At 43.3% G+C, this 15112-nt stretch overlaps 1 protein-coding gene across 1 annotated transcript; it reads left to right on the top strand.

The window, feature by feature from the left end:
* Positions 1–657: 657 nt before the first annotated feature.
* Positions 658–12765, top strand: CCKAR (cholecystokinin A receptor). Its single transcript, XM_003826843.4, has 5 exons — positions 658–990; positions 1661–1912; positions 5242–5503; positions 7868–7995; positions 8981–12765. The coding sequence occupies exons 1-5, from the start codon at positions 879–881 to the stop codon at positions 9511–9513; spliced, it is 1287 nt and encodes a 428-aa protein (XP_003826891.1). The 5' UTR covers positions 658–878; the 3' UTR covers positions 9514–12765.
* Positions 12766–15112: the final 2347 nt, after the last annotated feature.

Below are 15112 nucleotides of genomic sequence, written 5' to 3'. Positions count from 1 at the left end.
TGTAGTACTTACTACCTGAAATAATTCTTCTCATTATTTGCTGACATGCTAGAAAAGTGCCTGGCAAATGATTGACTCTCAATGAAGATGTGCTGAACGCAAGACTTCATGAATGAAGAGGAAATCTTACTAACATCTTTTGTAATAAGGACCCAGGTACCTATGTTCAAAAGTGTCTCAATCCTAGTTAACAAGGGCAGAGACCACGAGAAACAACACTGTGTTTAGTAGCAACTTAACAACGAGCCAGCAGTTCTGTCCACACAGACACCACCGGGCATGGTTCCAAAGCTAAAAAGGCATTAATTGCTTTTCTATAAGGAGGTAGAACACAGTCCCTCCGTGTTCTTTAGGCCTGATGGTCTGCATTATCGGATCTGTTACCGTGTTAATTGTTCCTGTCTCACACAGCCGGTTTGGGCTTTCTTCTGCATACGTCTGGGATGGTGACGGGTTCCTATATAGAGGAGTACTGGGGAAGCCTCTGTGTGTGTGTGTGTGTCCGTGCATATGTACACATGTGTGTAAAAAGCAGCCACACTCTGAGAATGGTTAACGGGTAGCCAGGCTGTCTGTACTCAGGGCCCTAAGACTGGCCCAGGAAAGGGCTGGGGGAGGTGGGGCGGGGTGAAGGTGGAGCAGGCTTGGCTTGTGCTCACTGCCTTTTCCACAACAGGAGTACAAATGCTTGCCCAGCTGGAGTGAGTGAACTCAAGTCGCCTTTAGGAATGGCTGAAAAAGCCCACACCTGGAAATCACTCCCTCCCTGCTCCTCCACGGCAGGTTGCATCTGGGAGACGCTTCGGTCATTAGAGGAATGAGCCGGGAGTGAGCAATTCACCAGCTCTCCAGCACTTGGTGGAAAGCAGCAGGCAAGGATGGATGTGGTTGACAGCCTTCTTGTGAATGGAAGCAACATCACTCCTCCCTGCGAACTCGGGCTCGAAAATGAGACGCTTTTCTGCTTGGATCAGCCCCGTCCTTCCAAAGGTAAGTGTCGGAAGCTGTTATTTTAATTCAGGAAACTATTGAGTTGTGGGAGAAATCAGCAAAGGCAAGGCTGATAAAAAATATATATAACCAAGTCATTGTGAGACAAGGCTAGATAAAGTCATATGTTCAGAAGTTTGGAGAAGAGATTAAAAAGCAGAATAGAGTCAAATATTCTTATTGTCCCCCATGGGAGAGTTGGGCATTCATGAATAGGACTTGGGGGAACAAAAGCAGGGGAGGAAAAGCTGAGTGAAGCAAGAGGGACTACAAGTGTCAAAGCCTGAACTTACAAGCACAGCAGAAAAGGTGTTGTCACCATGCAGCTGTTTTCTTTTCTTGGGGGGAAACCCAGCATGAAGTGATTAAAGTGAAATAATGCTTAGCAGCCAGGAAAGAAAGTGATCACTGTTCACTTGAGGAGCTTTGTTCTTAAGAAAAAGTGGTTCCCTGAGTGATCCTTTAACAAACCAACCTTCTAAAAAGAAAATAATTCAGTCTCTGCTTTCCTCAATTTGTTTCCGCAAAATGTTGCCAGGACAGGAATGGTGGGTCCAGTGATGTACACCCCGGTGGGGGAAAATCGGCAGGAATTCACCCTTGGCTTCGGTTTTAGCATTCTGCTCTCATCACCTCCATCCCTCCGTCTTGCTCCTGTTACTCTCTGCAGAGTGGCAGCCAGCGGTGCAGATTCTCTTGTACTCCTTGATATTCCTGCTCAGCGTGCTGGGAAACACGCTGGTCATCACCGTGCTGATTCGGAACAAGCGGATGCGGACGGTCACCAACATCTTCCTCCTCTCCCTGGCTGTCAGCGACCTCATGCTCTGTCTCTTCTGCATGCCGTTCAACCTCATCCCCAATCTGCTCAAGGATTTCATCTTCGGGAGCGCCGTTTGCAAGACCACCACCTACTTCATGGGTAAGTTGCTGCTGGTGACTCTTTCTGGAGCTTGCCCCAGACCCCACTCAGCCCCAGACCTTCCCAAACCTCTGACAATCACAGCAAAGGAGCCCTGCTGAGGGCTGAATCACAGAACATCAGGCTGTGCATGGCTGTGTGCACGGACATGGGTGCTGGCTTGACAGTCATCCTTATACGTTCCCCACAAGTCGGTCCCCATCATCCATGTCGGAGGTCAGTTTCTAAGAGTGAAATAAATTGATAGGAAAACACAGGGGCAGTTGATTTTGCTTGCTTCTATTTGAAGGGAAGAGGGACTTGCTTGCTTCTGTTTGAAGTCAGAAGTGACTTTAAGCTGCTCTATCCCTTTCTGGAAGCTGTTGACTGTGTCCTGATCTATACACAACTTGAGTCCTGGCTTCTAGGGAGGGTGAGCATGATGGAGGAGGGTTCTTTGCAGTTGTTCCTTTTGTTTTCTTAGGGAACAGGGGCTATTTGAAAACCAGTTCTATCACAGTTTCAGATTCTCTTCTCAGGATTCACTTCCCAGCCTGTTCTCCCCAAAGCTGGGGCCATCTCTGGAAGAAAGAGAGAGAGAGAGAGGTCTCTGCCCCTAGATGAGGAGTTGAATTTGCTCCTGGGGGCTATGGGGTCGCTAAGCTGACCCTGATTGGCTGAGATATATAGCTCTTTGCCTATGCCAAACAAAAATGATGGTAATGAAAATCATAAGAGCTAAATTTTTTTAGTGCTTTTATGCACCCGATGTGGTACTAAGTGCTTTGCCTTCCATGATCTTACCTTATCTCCCAACCACTCTATGAAGTGAATGCAATGATTCTTCCTTGTCTCACTAAGGAGGAAACAGAGGCACAGAGAGGTCCATAATGTGCCTAAAACCACACAGATGGTAAGCAACAGAGCTGAGATTTGAGTCCAGATTAGTAGCCACACAATGGTGAGCATGATACCTCAGTTTGCCAACTGCTGTGGTTCTCTTAAAGTTGAACAAAAACACATTTCTTGGTCCCCTCTGGGTGCCAGATTGCCTAGTCCCTTGCCCTTTCTGAGAATTAGTTGGGAGAAGGGCAGAGATGGGAAATAAGAAGGGAGTTATTTTTTGTTCTGACCTAAGCCTTGCAGAATATGCAGAACTGAGTTAGGCTAGGGCAGTCTTCAATGACCAGAAAGCCTTATAAGTCTTCATTTTTCCCAGTTGAGGAAGTGGGATTCCACACTGACAAAATGATGGTGAATTACTGACCCTCGTGCCACCAAAAACCAAGAATGTGTCAATCCATGTCCAAGTCCTCTGAAAAAAAAAAAAGACAAAACTTACAAAGGAAAAAGATCGTTGTTAAATAATGAAGCAATAATAATAACTAGCACTGTAGACATCCGAGGCCCATCCATATATATCTTATGGTAATACTATTTGGGAACCTTAACCAGAGAATGTGAACCGAGATTTTAAATGAGTGTTTTCATGGTGGCAAAACATTGTGAGTGCCACAGAGTTGTTCAGTTTGAAATGAGGTTAATTTTATGTTATGTAAATTTCAACTGCATAAAAAATATTTTATCGGGCAAAAGAAAAGCAACATCATTCTGAAAGTATTTGCAATACCATAATAATTTTGTTGGATTTTTAATTCCAATAATTTAGGCTCTTCTCTTAATTTTGCAGTCTCCTCAATACTAATAATTAACATTCATTAGGTCCTAATTTGTAGCAAAAAGAAAAAGAATGCTTGCCTGCCAGTGAGTTTATAGTTGTTGATGATCCATTATGCAGAACTGAGTCTTAGAGAGTTTTGGGCCGTACTCTTCACTCTAAATGTCATCAACTCTTTAGAGTAAAATCCAGTAAAACACAGCAAATCCTATCCCCAGAACATGAGTTTTTAGTTAATGGTTTGGGGGTCATAGACTTTTTTAAGACTCTAAGGAAAGCTAGAGCTAGGCTCCCTAGAAAAATGACATTTTTGGATATAGTTTCAGAGAATTAGTTTATATCCATAAGAATAAGGAGAATCTAAGGACCCAGTTTCAGGACCTCTGCTCCCAAATTTATATTAATTCTGAAGTTTAAGAAATCTTGGTAAGAGATATTCAGAAGCATTGACAGAATTTATAGCAGAAGGACTCTACAGGGAATTTTAAGGAAATAATAGGACATTTTAATAAGTATACATATACAAATACAAAAATAATGGAAGTTAAGCTTTTTGGGCAATGCTGAAGCACATGATTTTGTTCATTTTTTATTTTAATTTTTTTTCCATAGGCCATCTAAGACCAAGAAGTACATGATTTATTTTATTTTATTTTTGAGATGGAGTGCCGCTCTGTCGCCCAGGCTGGGGTGCAGTAGTGTGATCTTGGCTCACTACAACCTTGGCCTCCCAGATTCCAGCGATTCTTCTGCCTCAGCCTTCCAAGTACCTGGGATTACAGGCACATGCAGCCATGCCTGGTTAATTTTTGTATTTGTAGTAAAGATGGGGTTTCACCACGTTGGCCAGGCTGGTCTCAAGCTCCTGACCTCAAGTGATCTGCCTGCCTCGGACTCCCAAAGCGTTGGTATTACAGGCATCAGCCACTGCACCCAGCCAAGAAATACATGATTTTAAATGAGGTGCATTTAATATCTTCCTCACTGTAATGGTGATGCTTGCTCATTCTACAAAATACAGAAAAACAAAAACAATAAGACAAGAGACTTTAGTCCCCAACCCAGAGAAACCTTTAGTTACTGTATGGGGCATTTTCCCTCGTCTTTTTTACTACTTATTTTTTCAACAAGCTGCATTTTGAAATATAGATTGTTTCACTATTAAGAACAGTATGTACTCAAAATTTTTAGAAAAAACCTTCATGCCTCCGGCTCACATCACAGTGACCTTTCAGGGTCACAGAGCCCTTGAGAATCTCGGGTTTTAAAAATCATTTTAACTATGCAGACCATACTCAAAATTACAGCTTGTCTTCAGATTTTAGAGAAACCTCTTCTGTGGGGGCAAGAATGAATTTCATCCCCTTGGTTATTAATTAATGAGCACCTTGAGCCTAAGCAGGTGTTAGGTGATAATCAAAGCTCAATAAACTTATTAAAAATTGGCAATGAGATGTATTTACAAATCCATTTTTTTAACTGCCTTAAACCCTTTCTGGAACAAAGCTGAGAATAAATCATCTTTTAAAAATATACATACACAATATTTCTTTACCTTCCAAGCGTTTTCCTTTGATATCAAACCTGTGCAGATCAGATATATTCAAGCTAATGTGCAAATAAACTTTGGATTTCAGAGTCAACATAACCGGCTTCTTTGTTCCTTTCCCAGGCACCTCTGTGAGTGTATCTACCTTTAATCTGGTAGCCATATCTCTAGAGAGATATGGTGCGATTTGCAAACCCTTACAGTCCCGGGTCTGGCAGACAAAATCCCATGCTTTGAAGGTGATTGCTGCTACCTGGTGCCTTTCCTTTACCATCATGACTCCGTACCCCATTTATAGCAACTTGGTGCCTTTTACCAAAAATAACAACCAGACCGCGAATATGTGCCGCTTTCTACTGCCAAATGATGTTATGCAGCAGTCCTGGTAAGGTTGCATTGTTTATTTTTAAAAATACAACTTGATGTAATTTTGCAATATTATGAAAAACTGAGATGCCTTGCCCAGAGTGGTTGGGGGATCAGTTTCCTGGAGACGTTTTGAGAAGGTCTTTCTAGCCTCGTTCTAGGATAATCACGATAGCAAACACTTAGCTGGCGAGCTCTGTTTTAAATGCCATGCATATATTCATTCAGTCAATCCTCTGAAAACACTCTAAGATAGGTATTATTATTATTGTGTCCGTTTTGCAGTTGAGGAAACTGAGACTTGGAAAGGTTAAGTTTCCCAATTCACAAACTTAAGGAAGAGGCAGAGTCTCTGTGCTTAATCATTATGCAGTATGCTTCTAAATGCTGTAGTGGAGGGTTAGGCTGATTAATTGTAGAGCTATGATTTTCTTTCTTTTTCTTTCTTTCTTTCTTTTTTTTTTTTTTTTTTGAGACGGAATTTTGCTCTTGTTGCCCAGGCTGGAGTGCAATGGTGTGAACTCGGCTCACCACAACCTCGACCTCCCAGGTTCAAGCAATTCTCCTGCCTCAGCCTCCTGAGTAGCTGGGATTACAGGCATGCGCCACCATGCCCGGCTAATTTTTTTGTATTTTTATTAGAGGTGGGGTTTCTCCATGTTGGTCAGGCTGGTTTCGAACTCCTGACCTCAGGTTATCCACCCGCCTCGACCTCCCAAAGTACTGGGATTACAGGCATGAGCCACCGCACCCGGCCTTCTTTTATTTAATAAAATCTTTACTTTAAAATAGAGATTGGGTCTCACTATATTGCCTAGGCTGGTCTTGAATTCTTAGGCTCAAGTGATCCTCCCGCCTTGGCCTCCCAAAGTGCTGGAATTACAGGCATGAGCCACTGCACCTGGCAATGATTTTCTAAAGAATTAAGACAGAGCAGGGAATGAGTCCCAAATCCCACATGGTTTTTCTTAGAGCTGCAGCAGCTCCGGTACTTACCCAGAGCATTTTACCAGAAATAAAAACGCAAGATTCTAATACTGGTTCCTTTGCTTACTAACTGCACACCTTGGGCAAATTCACATAAGCTCTCTGAACGTCAGGTTCCTTATCTCTATAAGGAGTTAACAGTGTGGATATTTTAAAAATCTACCTCATTGGGTGGCTGTAAGATACCAAGGAGAATATGTTCATAAAAATGTCATTATAAAAAAGGCTACACAAATTGCAGGGTATTATATTTACCAATTCCAGGGATGTTTTAGAAGCAGGGAACTAGACATTGAGTAACAGCCCCAAACTGAGATCATCTCTGCTTTTTTTGCTTTCCTCCTTTCATTTCAACCAAGTAGCACACACACAAAGGAATTACGTTGCAAATGAGAGGAATATTTCCAAGGCTTGAAAAGGAATCTTATCAAGACATGTCAAATTGAAGTGAGAAATGGCCCAGCCACCATGAGCCTCTGACAATTTTATGGCCTAATCGTGTAACCTCACACATGCCAGACTGCAGAAGTGATTTAGGGGCCAGACTCATAAAGAAGGGGGCTGTGATTCTTCAGGAATCAAAGATGTTTAGAAAAAGCATAGCTCTACCCAACCAGGCACTAGAATGATGATGCCACTATGCTAGCCTCACAGGGTCATGGAGAATGGACGCCCACGTAAATGTTTGAGCTGCGTATGGGTTGGAAACAGCCAGAATGGCATGTTTTGTAAGACCCAGAAGGTTTTCCATTGTCCCCACCTAAGCATTTGATTACTCTGTTGTTTGGCAAATGGTATACCGTGATGCTTAAAAGCATAGCTTCTAGGTTCTGGAATCATATTTTGGGGGTTCAAATTCCACCTCTGCTACCAGCTGTGTGACTTTGGACAAATTATTTAATCTCTTTAAGTCTCAGTTTCCTCCTCTCTGCTGTAGGTATTAAGACAATAGCACCTACCTCAATGGTTATTATGAGAGTTAAATGTAGTGATGTATGTAAAATGCTTAGCCTCTATGTAGCACATAGAAATCCTCGATGTATGTAAGTAATTTTTAAGGGTTTTTAAAACAGCTTTATTGAAATGCTATTCACATACTCTCATTTTTTAAAGCTTACATTCTTTTTAATACATAGACTTCTTTCAAGCACAGAATTACGCCAAACTTTTCCAATTAAACTAGTCCTTCATCAGAGACTTCATCTAAAAAAAGAAAAGAAGTAAACAACTTATAATGACTGAATCTCCAGACATGAAGTTGCCAAGGATATTAAATACTAGTAATTAATGTGTTTGCTCAGGCCAGTAAAAATAAACATAAACCCTATTCATTCCTTCCCATTTGAGTTTGAAGGCCTAAAGTTGCTGGTTATTGGATTTCTTTTGATTTCATTAGGCACACATTCCTGTTACTCATCCTCTTTCTTATTCCTGGAATTGTGATGATGGTGGCATATGGATTAATCTCTTTGGAACTCTACCAGGGAATAAAATTTGAGGCTAGCCAGAAGAAGTCTGCTAAAGGTAACTATCTTGTAGCTGTGTGTTTATGCCAAATGAGCACAAAAGCTTGTTTTCTATCATTTAAATAGATATACCCAGAGGGTACGTAAAGTTTGTTGGAAAAGTTTTTAAGTATTCTTATGATACTCTGTGTCAAGAAGCACAGTCATGGGCCCAGTATTTCATTTTCTTATCTGTAAAATGGGGAAATCATTCCTTTCAAAAGCATTCTGAGTGGAATAAAGTAACCCACATATAACCCAATAACAAGCCAAGGCCTTTTCTGTGCCAGCTGTTCTGTAGTGCTGTATTCAAACAGACCCATTTCCATAACCAGAGCTACTTGTAATTCCAGCCTGTTTTGTGTCTCTCCAAAGGTACTGGAAGGGATTTGATTCCTAACCCACGGCCGGCTTTTTGTTGTCTCCTCCTCATCCTCTCTCCTTTTTATTTTCACCCTGCAGTGGCCACAAAGCCTCACTCTTTCTCCATTCATTACAATCCACTGTCCATGAAAATTGACCTTGACACCCTTGTTGACATAGCTTTTCCCTTCTCACTCCATGCCCTAACTCAGCTCTCTACTACATAGATAACTGAGTCTCTCTAGCTTCTTTGGTTTTCATGGGATTTTTTCTTCTTATCCAGATTCCTTATCATAAAAGCAATCTGGAATCTTACCCAGCAAGCAGGAACCTTCCCTCTGGGGAGCTAATGAAGGAAAGGAGAAGAGTGTGAATATTCATTCTTTAATAATTTTTTTCTTGTAACCTACATACATAAGATGTTGTTTTTATTATATATTTTATCCATTTTAAGCAGCATTTCATTGAAGGGAAGAACTAGTATAGATCAATTCTTACCCGTATCAGTGTAAGGCCAGGTTGTCTGCCATTTCTCGGTTCCTGTTTGGTTTGGACTTCTTGATGGAGGGGAGTGGGAGCTCCATGCCTTCTACCGGGCATGACCCATCCCCAACAATGAGTGATGTCTCTTGCCCACCCAGAAAGGAAACCTAGCACCACCAGCAGCGGCAAATATGAGGACAGCGATGGGTGTTACCTGCAAAAGACCAGGCCCCCGAGGAAGCTGGAGCTCCGGCAGCTGTCCACTGGCAGCAGCAGCAGGGCCAACCGCATCCGGAGCAACAGCTCCGCAGCCAACCTGATGGCCAAGAAAAGGGTGATCCGCATGCTCATCGTCATCGTGGTCCTCTTCTTCCTGTGCTGGATGCCCATCTTCAGCGCCAACGCCTGGCGGGCCTACGACACCGCCTCCGCAGAGCGCCGCCTCTCAGGAACCCCCATTTCCTTCATCCTCCTCCTGTCCTACACCTCCTCCTGCGTCAACCCCATCATCTACTGCTTCATGAACAAACGCTTCCGCCTCGGCTTCATGGCCACCTTCCCCTGCTGCCCCAATCCTGGTCCCCCAGGGGCGAGGGGAGAGGTGGGGGAGGAGGAGGAAGGCAGGACCACAGGAGCCTCTCTGTCCAGGTTCTCGTACAGCCATATGAGTGCCTCGGCGCCACCCCAGTGAGATGTCCCCTGACCCTCCACTGCAGAAGGAAGGCAGGGAGGAGGCAGAGAAGAAAGAACGGAAGAGGAGATCAGGAAGAGAAGGAAGCAGAGGTGATGGAGAAGGAAGGCTCCATCTCCAGTGGGAACTCTTCAAGGTCTGCTTTTCATCCTTCATCTGGATTCCAGAGCACTGCTCCAGTGGGGCCATGATTGGTTTCTAGGCAGTTCAAAGCAGGATATGTTAAGTAACACTCACCATCAGAAAATCCTCAGCAGGCCAGGGACGGGAGTCCAGCAGGGCTCATACTGCAAATGGAGTTGCCAAGCACATGTTCAAAACGGAGATGTGGGGCCTACTGAGCTTTCAAACCTTCTAGAACATCCAAGGTGGGCTCTCACTCCTCCTGTGACACATTTCCATGCTCTGCTTTTTCTGCTCATGCAGAATTGTGGCGGTTGCTCTGCCTGCAGGGAGCCCATCACCCTATCATGTATCCGCTGTAGCCTTCCACCTCATTGTGACCACAAAGGGAACAGGAAGCAAACCCTGTCTGGCCATTTTGTCCCGGGTACGACAGCAGCCTGATTTCTTCATCTTCAGGTTGGCCAAGAACATTCGGAATCATAAGCTAGTTGTCATCAGAATAGCATAAGCAATGTCTGAAAGATGGAAGTTTGAACTTAATACTTACTTCTTTTCTTTTCTTTTTTTTCTTTTCTTTTTTTTTTTTTTGAGACTGGGTCTGGCTCTGTCACCCAGGCTGAAATGCAGTGGTGCCATCTCAGCTTATTGCAAACTCTGCCTCCTGGGCTCAGGTGATCCTCCCACCTCAGCCTCCATAGTAGCTGGGATTACAGGCATGTGCTACCATCTGGCTAGCTGTTTGTTTGTTTGTTTGTTTGTTTGTCTGTCTGTAGTTTGTTTTGTAAAGATGGGGTTTCACTATGTTGCCCAGGCTGGTCTCAAACTCCTGGGCTCAAGTGATCCTCCCACCTTGGCCTCCCAAAGTGCTCGGATTATAGGCATGACCCACCACACCCAGCCTTGAATTTAGCATTTCTAAAGAGAAAAGAGTACAAGGCAAATAGCTGGATGGAATGCTATCTTACTTTAAGGAATGTTAAGTGGCAGAAGGTGCATGGGAATATTTTTTCTATTTTAATGATATATATTACTTAATTTCTCCTTTATATGGTGATATTAAACCTCACGACTTCTTTGCCTCAACTCAATTTCTCATATTCATCTATATTTCCGTCTTCCCGGAAAAGATCTCCAGGAACAAAGGAGCATTGTAAGTTACATCTACCTGGCCAAAGGTAGAAACACGTATAATCAGGCCCAGAATTAAAACCGGCATACTTGGACTCAGTTAACAAATAGCTTTTGAATGTCAAAGCTGTCCATGCCTTTAAATGCAATCTATATGCTTGCTAATAATTTGCTAATTTTATGTATACATGTAAACCAAACATAAATTATGTTCTTTACATATAAATATACTCTTTGGTGTTCTTTAGAAAAAAGAATAGTTATTGGATATAGGAATTCAGCTAGTATTATAATTTTACATTCCTTCATGACAAAATTTCATGCGAACTTCATTTATTAGCAGAATTAGTGTTGAAATATCTCTCCTCTAATTTAGAAATCTCAAATAAGATACAAGCTGTACGTTCAGACACCAGGAAGTGCAGTTCTAGAATAGTGTGTATCAGTTCAGTCTACCAAGACTTCTTTCTCACTTTTTTTAGAGCAACACTGTCCTGTCTGCTTACACACAATAATGTGAACATATTTGACAAAAGCAAGTTTGCCTGCTAGTGTGGGAAGCAAACAGGAAACAAACAAACAAAACCACTGTTCATAGTTTCATGCCTCTAGGCATCAGGGAAGTGAGCTTTGCTTTTTCTTGTTTCCATGGGGCTATGGCCGTCCATTGATCCAGGCCTGATGTTCTGTATGGCACACAAGGATTTCAATTCTCCAAAAAATTCAATGTGGAAAGGGGAAAAGGAAAGAGAGTGACAAGAAGTGATGATGAATAGCATAACAGATATGTAATGGGACAAGATGTGAGTGTCACATTTTTGGAGGGGGGAATTGTCACATGCTAACAGAAGAAATTATTGAGTGTGTGACTAGTGCAGGGGACATTTCAAGCCAGATTGTTCCTCAGACTGCAATCTAATTTTACTATCTGTCACTAGCCACCTCAGTCAAAGATTTCAAGGTAAAAAATTCAACTGACTCAAACACGCACTGCTAAAATGGTGACAATAAAGGGTGTAAGAAATGAAAATCTCTCCAATATTTGAGTAAGCCCTACATTATCTACAATTTTCCTGCCAGAAGAATAAGTCCTTCTTTCTAGCAGTGTTAGCATATAAATGAAGATAAATTAGGCCCCCCATTATTGGGAAGCTCTGGAAGTTCCAAAGGCCTGTTAACCTAAAAATAGCTGCTAAATTCTAACTTCAGGTCAGCAATGAATAGCTTTTAGGATGACCACATGTCATGCACTAAAATACATCGTGTATTTTATCTGGCAACCCTACTTTAAAATATTTTTAAAGCACATTAAAAAAGTTACAAAATTTTTAAAAGCACATAAAAATAAAAACAATTTCCCAGATACAGAGTGGTAAAATGCCTCTATTCACTGAATTTATTGGAAAGTCTTTCATGTATGGAAGCTTGTTTTAAAAAGAATTTTAAAAGGCATTAACTTCTAGAATCTTTGTCCTTAAGAGGGTCTGATTTTACTCTTTTTTTAAAAATTGACATAATTCTATTTTGTCAGTACTTTGTTAACTGCCTTTATATCATGCTAAAGTAGAATGCTAATTTGAGTTTGAAATACGGTGGCTAATAGAGCTAAGAAAACACATTCATCATCATTCTCTGGTATTTTCTAGTGTCTTCTGGTAGCTCCCACTCATCCCCAGAGTAGCCAGGTAGAACTTGAACCCTGGGATAGAGACTTGGTATCTTTGCTCTTCAATTAAGCTGTGTGTCTCAGTGGCTTCCTGTACCCCAGTTCCTGTGGAAATCTCATATCATAAGCGTGTAGTAGTGACGAAGCATGTGTGTATTTCTGTGGCTTGTTTACACACGTCTGTGTATGCTTAACCGGTGTTCTCACCATTCAAATCAAATGTAACCTTCATGAGGCTGACAACAGCTGTCGAACCTCCACTGTATTTCCTTCCAGTGTTTTGCCCCGTACTCCGCACTTCGTGTGTTCAATAAACGCTGTTACTGACTTCCACTGTGCACCTGCGCTTCCAGCGCCCTCTCTTTCTGTCCACAGCTGTGATTCCCAACAAGGAAAGGCACATTCTTGCGGAGGTGGAGGGGTATGGCAGCAGAATTTCCAGAAGACTTTTTCCAACTCTGGTGTATCCCCATCCAAGATTCTAGGTGTGAGCATTTGCTGCCTCCCCTTTTCTTTCCTCCTTGATGTGTGTGTGGGGAGAGGGTGAATGTAATCAAAGTGATGCCGGTGGGCTGGAGGAAGTCCCCAAATGCCGGTGGGGCCTGGACCCCAGCTTGTGTCAAGGCTGTTGACACCATCACAAGAAGGAATTCAAGGACAAGTCAGAAAATAGTGAAAGTATTTATTGCAAAGGGAAAAGTACACACTCAAGAAAAGGGGGGCTGGGCGCAGTGGCTCACGCCTGTAATCCCAGCACTTTGGGAGGCCGAGGCAGGTGGATCACGAGGTCAGGAGATCGAGACCATCTTGGCTAACATGGTGAAACCCCGTCTCTACTCAAAATACAAAAAATTAGCCGGGCGCGGTGGCGGGCGCCTGTAATCCCAGCTACTCAGGAGGCTGAGGCAGGAGAATGGCATGAACCCGGGAGGCAGAGTTTGCAGTGAGCCGAGATAGCGCCACTGCAATCTGGCCTGGGCGAAAGAGCGAGACTCTGTCTCAAAAAAAAAAGAAAAGAAAAGGGGGTGTGGGTATACTCAAGAGAGAGACACACAGTGGAGTTTGGGGCTGCTACCTCTACTCTATGGGTTTCTTTCTTTCCTTTTTCTTTTTCTTCTTCTTTTTTTTTTTTTTTTTGTTTTTTGAGATGTAGTTTCATTCTCATAGCCCAGGCTGGAGTGCAATGGTGCTATCTTGGCTCACTGCAACCTCCGCCTCCTGGGGTCAAGTGGTTCTCCTGCCTCAGCCTCCCAAGTAGCTGGAACTACAGGCATCCGCCACCACACCCAGCTAATTTTTGTATTTTTAGTTGAGACGGGGTTTCACCATGTTGGCCAGGCTGGTCTCGAACTCCTGACCTCAGGTGATCTGCCCTCCTCAGCCTCCCAAAGTGCTGAGATTACAGGTGTGAGCCACAGCACCTGGCCAAGGGGTGGAATATTCATGAAGATTCCTGGAAAAAAGATGGCGATCTCTCAAAGCTGTGATGCCACCCATTTTTACACCAAATATGGGTGGTCTCAGAACGGTCATGGCACTGGTGGGTGTGTGTTTAGTATGTTAATGAGTGAATAATGAGGTCCCAGGTGAAATCTAGTCAGATCCAGCACCATGTTGGATGCAGTCAGTCTTAGCCAGCTTGGTCCACACCCCGGTTTTCAGGATCTTATCAGCCCGTAGCCTCTATGGCTATTTCAACAGTTTCCTTTTGCTAGTCATGTGAAACTGCTGCCTGGAATTTTCTATTCTCCTAAGACAACCCTGTATTATTCCTGTCTCAGAAGATGTCACCAATGGGAGGGTGTTGCACCTGTGAATGATGTGAAGCCACCGATAGAAGAGGGCTAGGAGCCTGTGGTCTATGGTATCCCTCAGCTTGGTGACTCCTGCCCTCATTCCCTTTAAAGAGAACAGTCAAAAACCATCACCACATGTCTAATCCATACAAAAGTATCCAATTCACTCATTAGCAATGATAAGTGTTATCAAAGCCACGTGGCTCCCTTGGCCCTGCCCTCCCATCCATCTGCTCTCCCACAGGGCCTCTCTGGGGACCTCTGGGAGACTTTCTGGGCCACCTGAACCCATGTTACATCTGCCGACTCCCCGTGGCTGGCTCTCAGCTCCAAGCATGGCACTCCCCTCCCTCTGCCTCTTTGAATTGGATGTTTCTGACTTCTCTGGCTTCCTGGCCCCCCTCAAGTATAACACAGCGTCCTGGTTTCCTAAACCCGATCCCACAGCCCAGGGCCAGCCCCACAATTCCAAGACACACGTCAGGTCTTGGAAACCCAGCCCGGGTGGAATTTCAGATCCTCCTTCTTGCCTAAGAAGAGAAGTCAGACAATTACACATTATTCAGCACTTAGCATTGTTCACAGCACATAACATGTGCTCAATAAACATTTCAGGGAATAAGTAGATGAGTGAATGAATGAATACACTTGAATGGCATTGTTCCTTGATGCCAGTTCTTTCCTGGTGTCTTTGGGGAGGGCATGCCTTCCCAATCAAGAGGGCTTTTGTGCAGAGGGTGCAGTAGTGCCTGATAAAGGAGGCAGTTGATTCTGCAATTGCATTCTCTTTCCAATCGTCCTCGCTGTATGTAATGCCTGGTAAATTTTGCTTTTGAGTTCACTGACCATAAAAGCCACTTCTACAAGTAAAGCGGATATACTC

The sequence above is a fragment of the Pan paniscus genome, chromosome 3 (assembly GCF_029289425.2).
Source record: "Pan paniscus chromosome 3, NHGRI_mPanPan1-v2.0_pri, whole genome shotgun sequence".
In the NCBI taxonomy this organism is placed as follows: domain Eukaryota; kingdom Metazoa; phylum Chordata; class Mammalia; order Primates; family Hominidae; genus Pan; species Pan paniscus.
The sequence above is the reverse complement of the archived record's forward strand: the minus strand, read 5'-3'. Positions and strand labels throughout refer to the sequence as shown.

What these genes read in the sequence shown, in the direction of transcription:
- CCKAR (XM_003826843.4), top strand. Translation starts at nt 879, where the DNA reads ATGGATGTGGTTGACAGCCTTCTTGTGAATGGAAGCAACATCACTCCT. An exon ending in GACCACCACCTACTTCATGG is followed by an intron (nt 1,913 to 5,241) that starts GTAAGTTGCTGC and finishes TTCCTTTCCCAG; the next exon opens with GCACCTCTGTGAGTGTATCT. An exon ending in GATGTTATGCAGCAGTCCTG is followed by an intron (nt 5,504 to 7,867) that starts GTAAGGTTGCAT and finishes TGATTTCATTAG; the next exon opens with GCACACATTCCTGTTACTCA.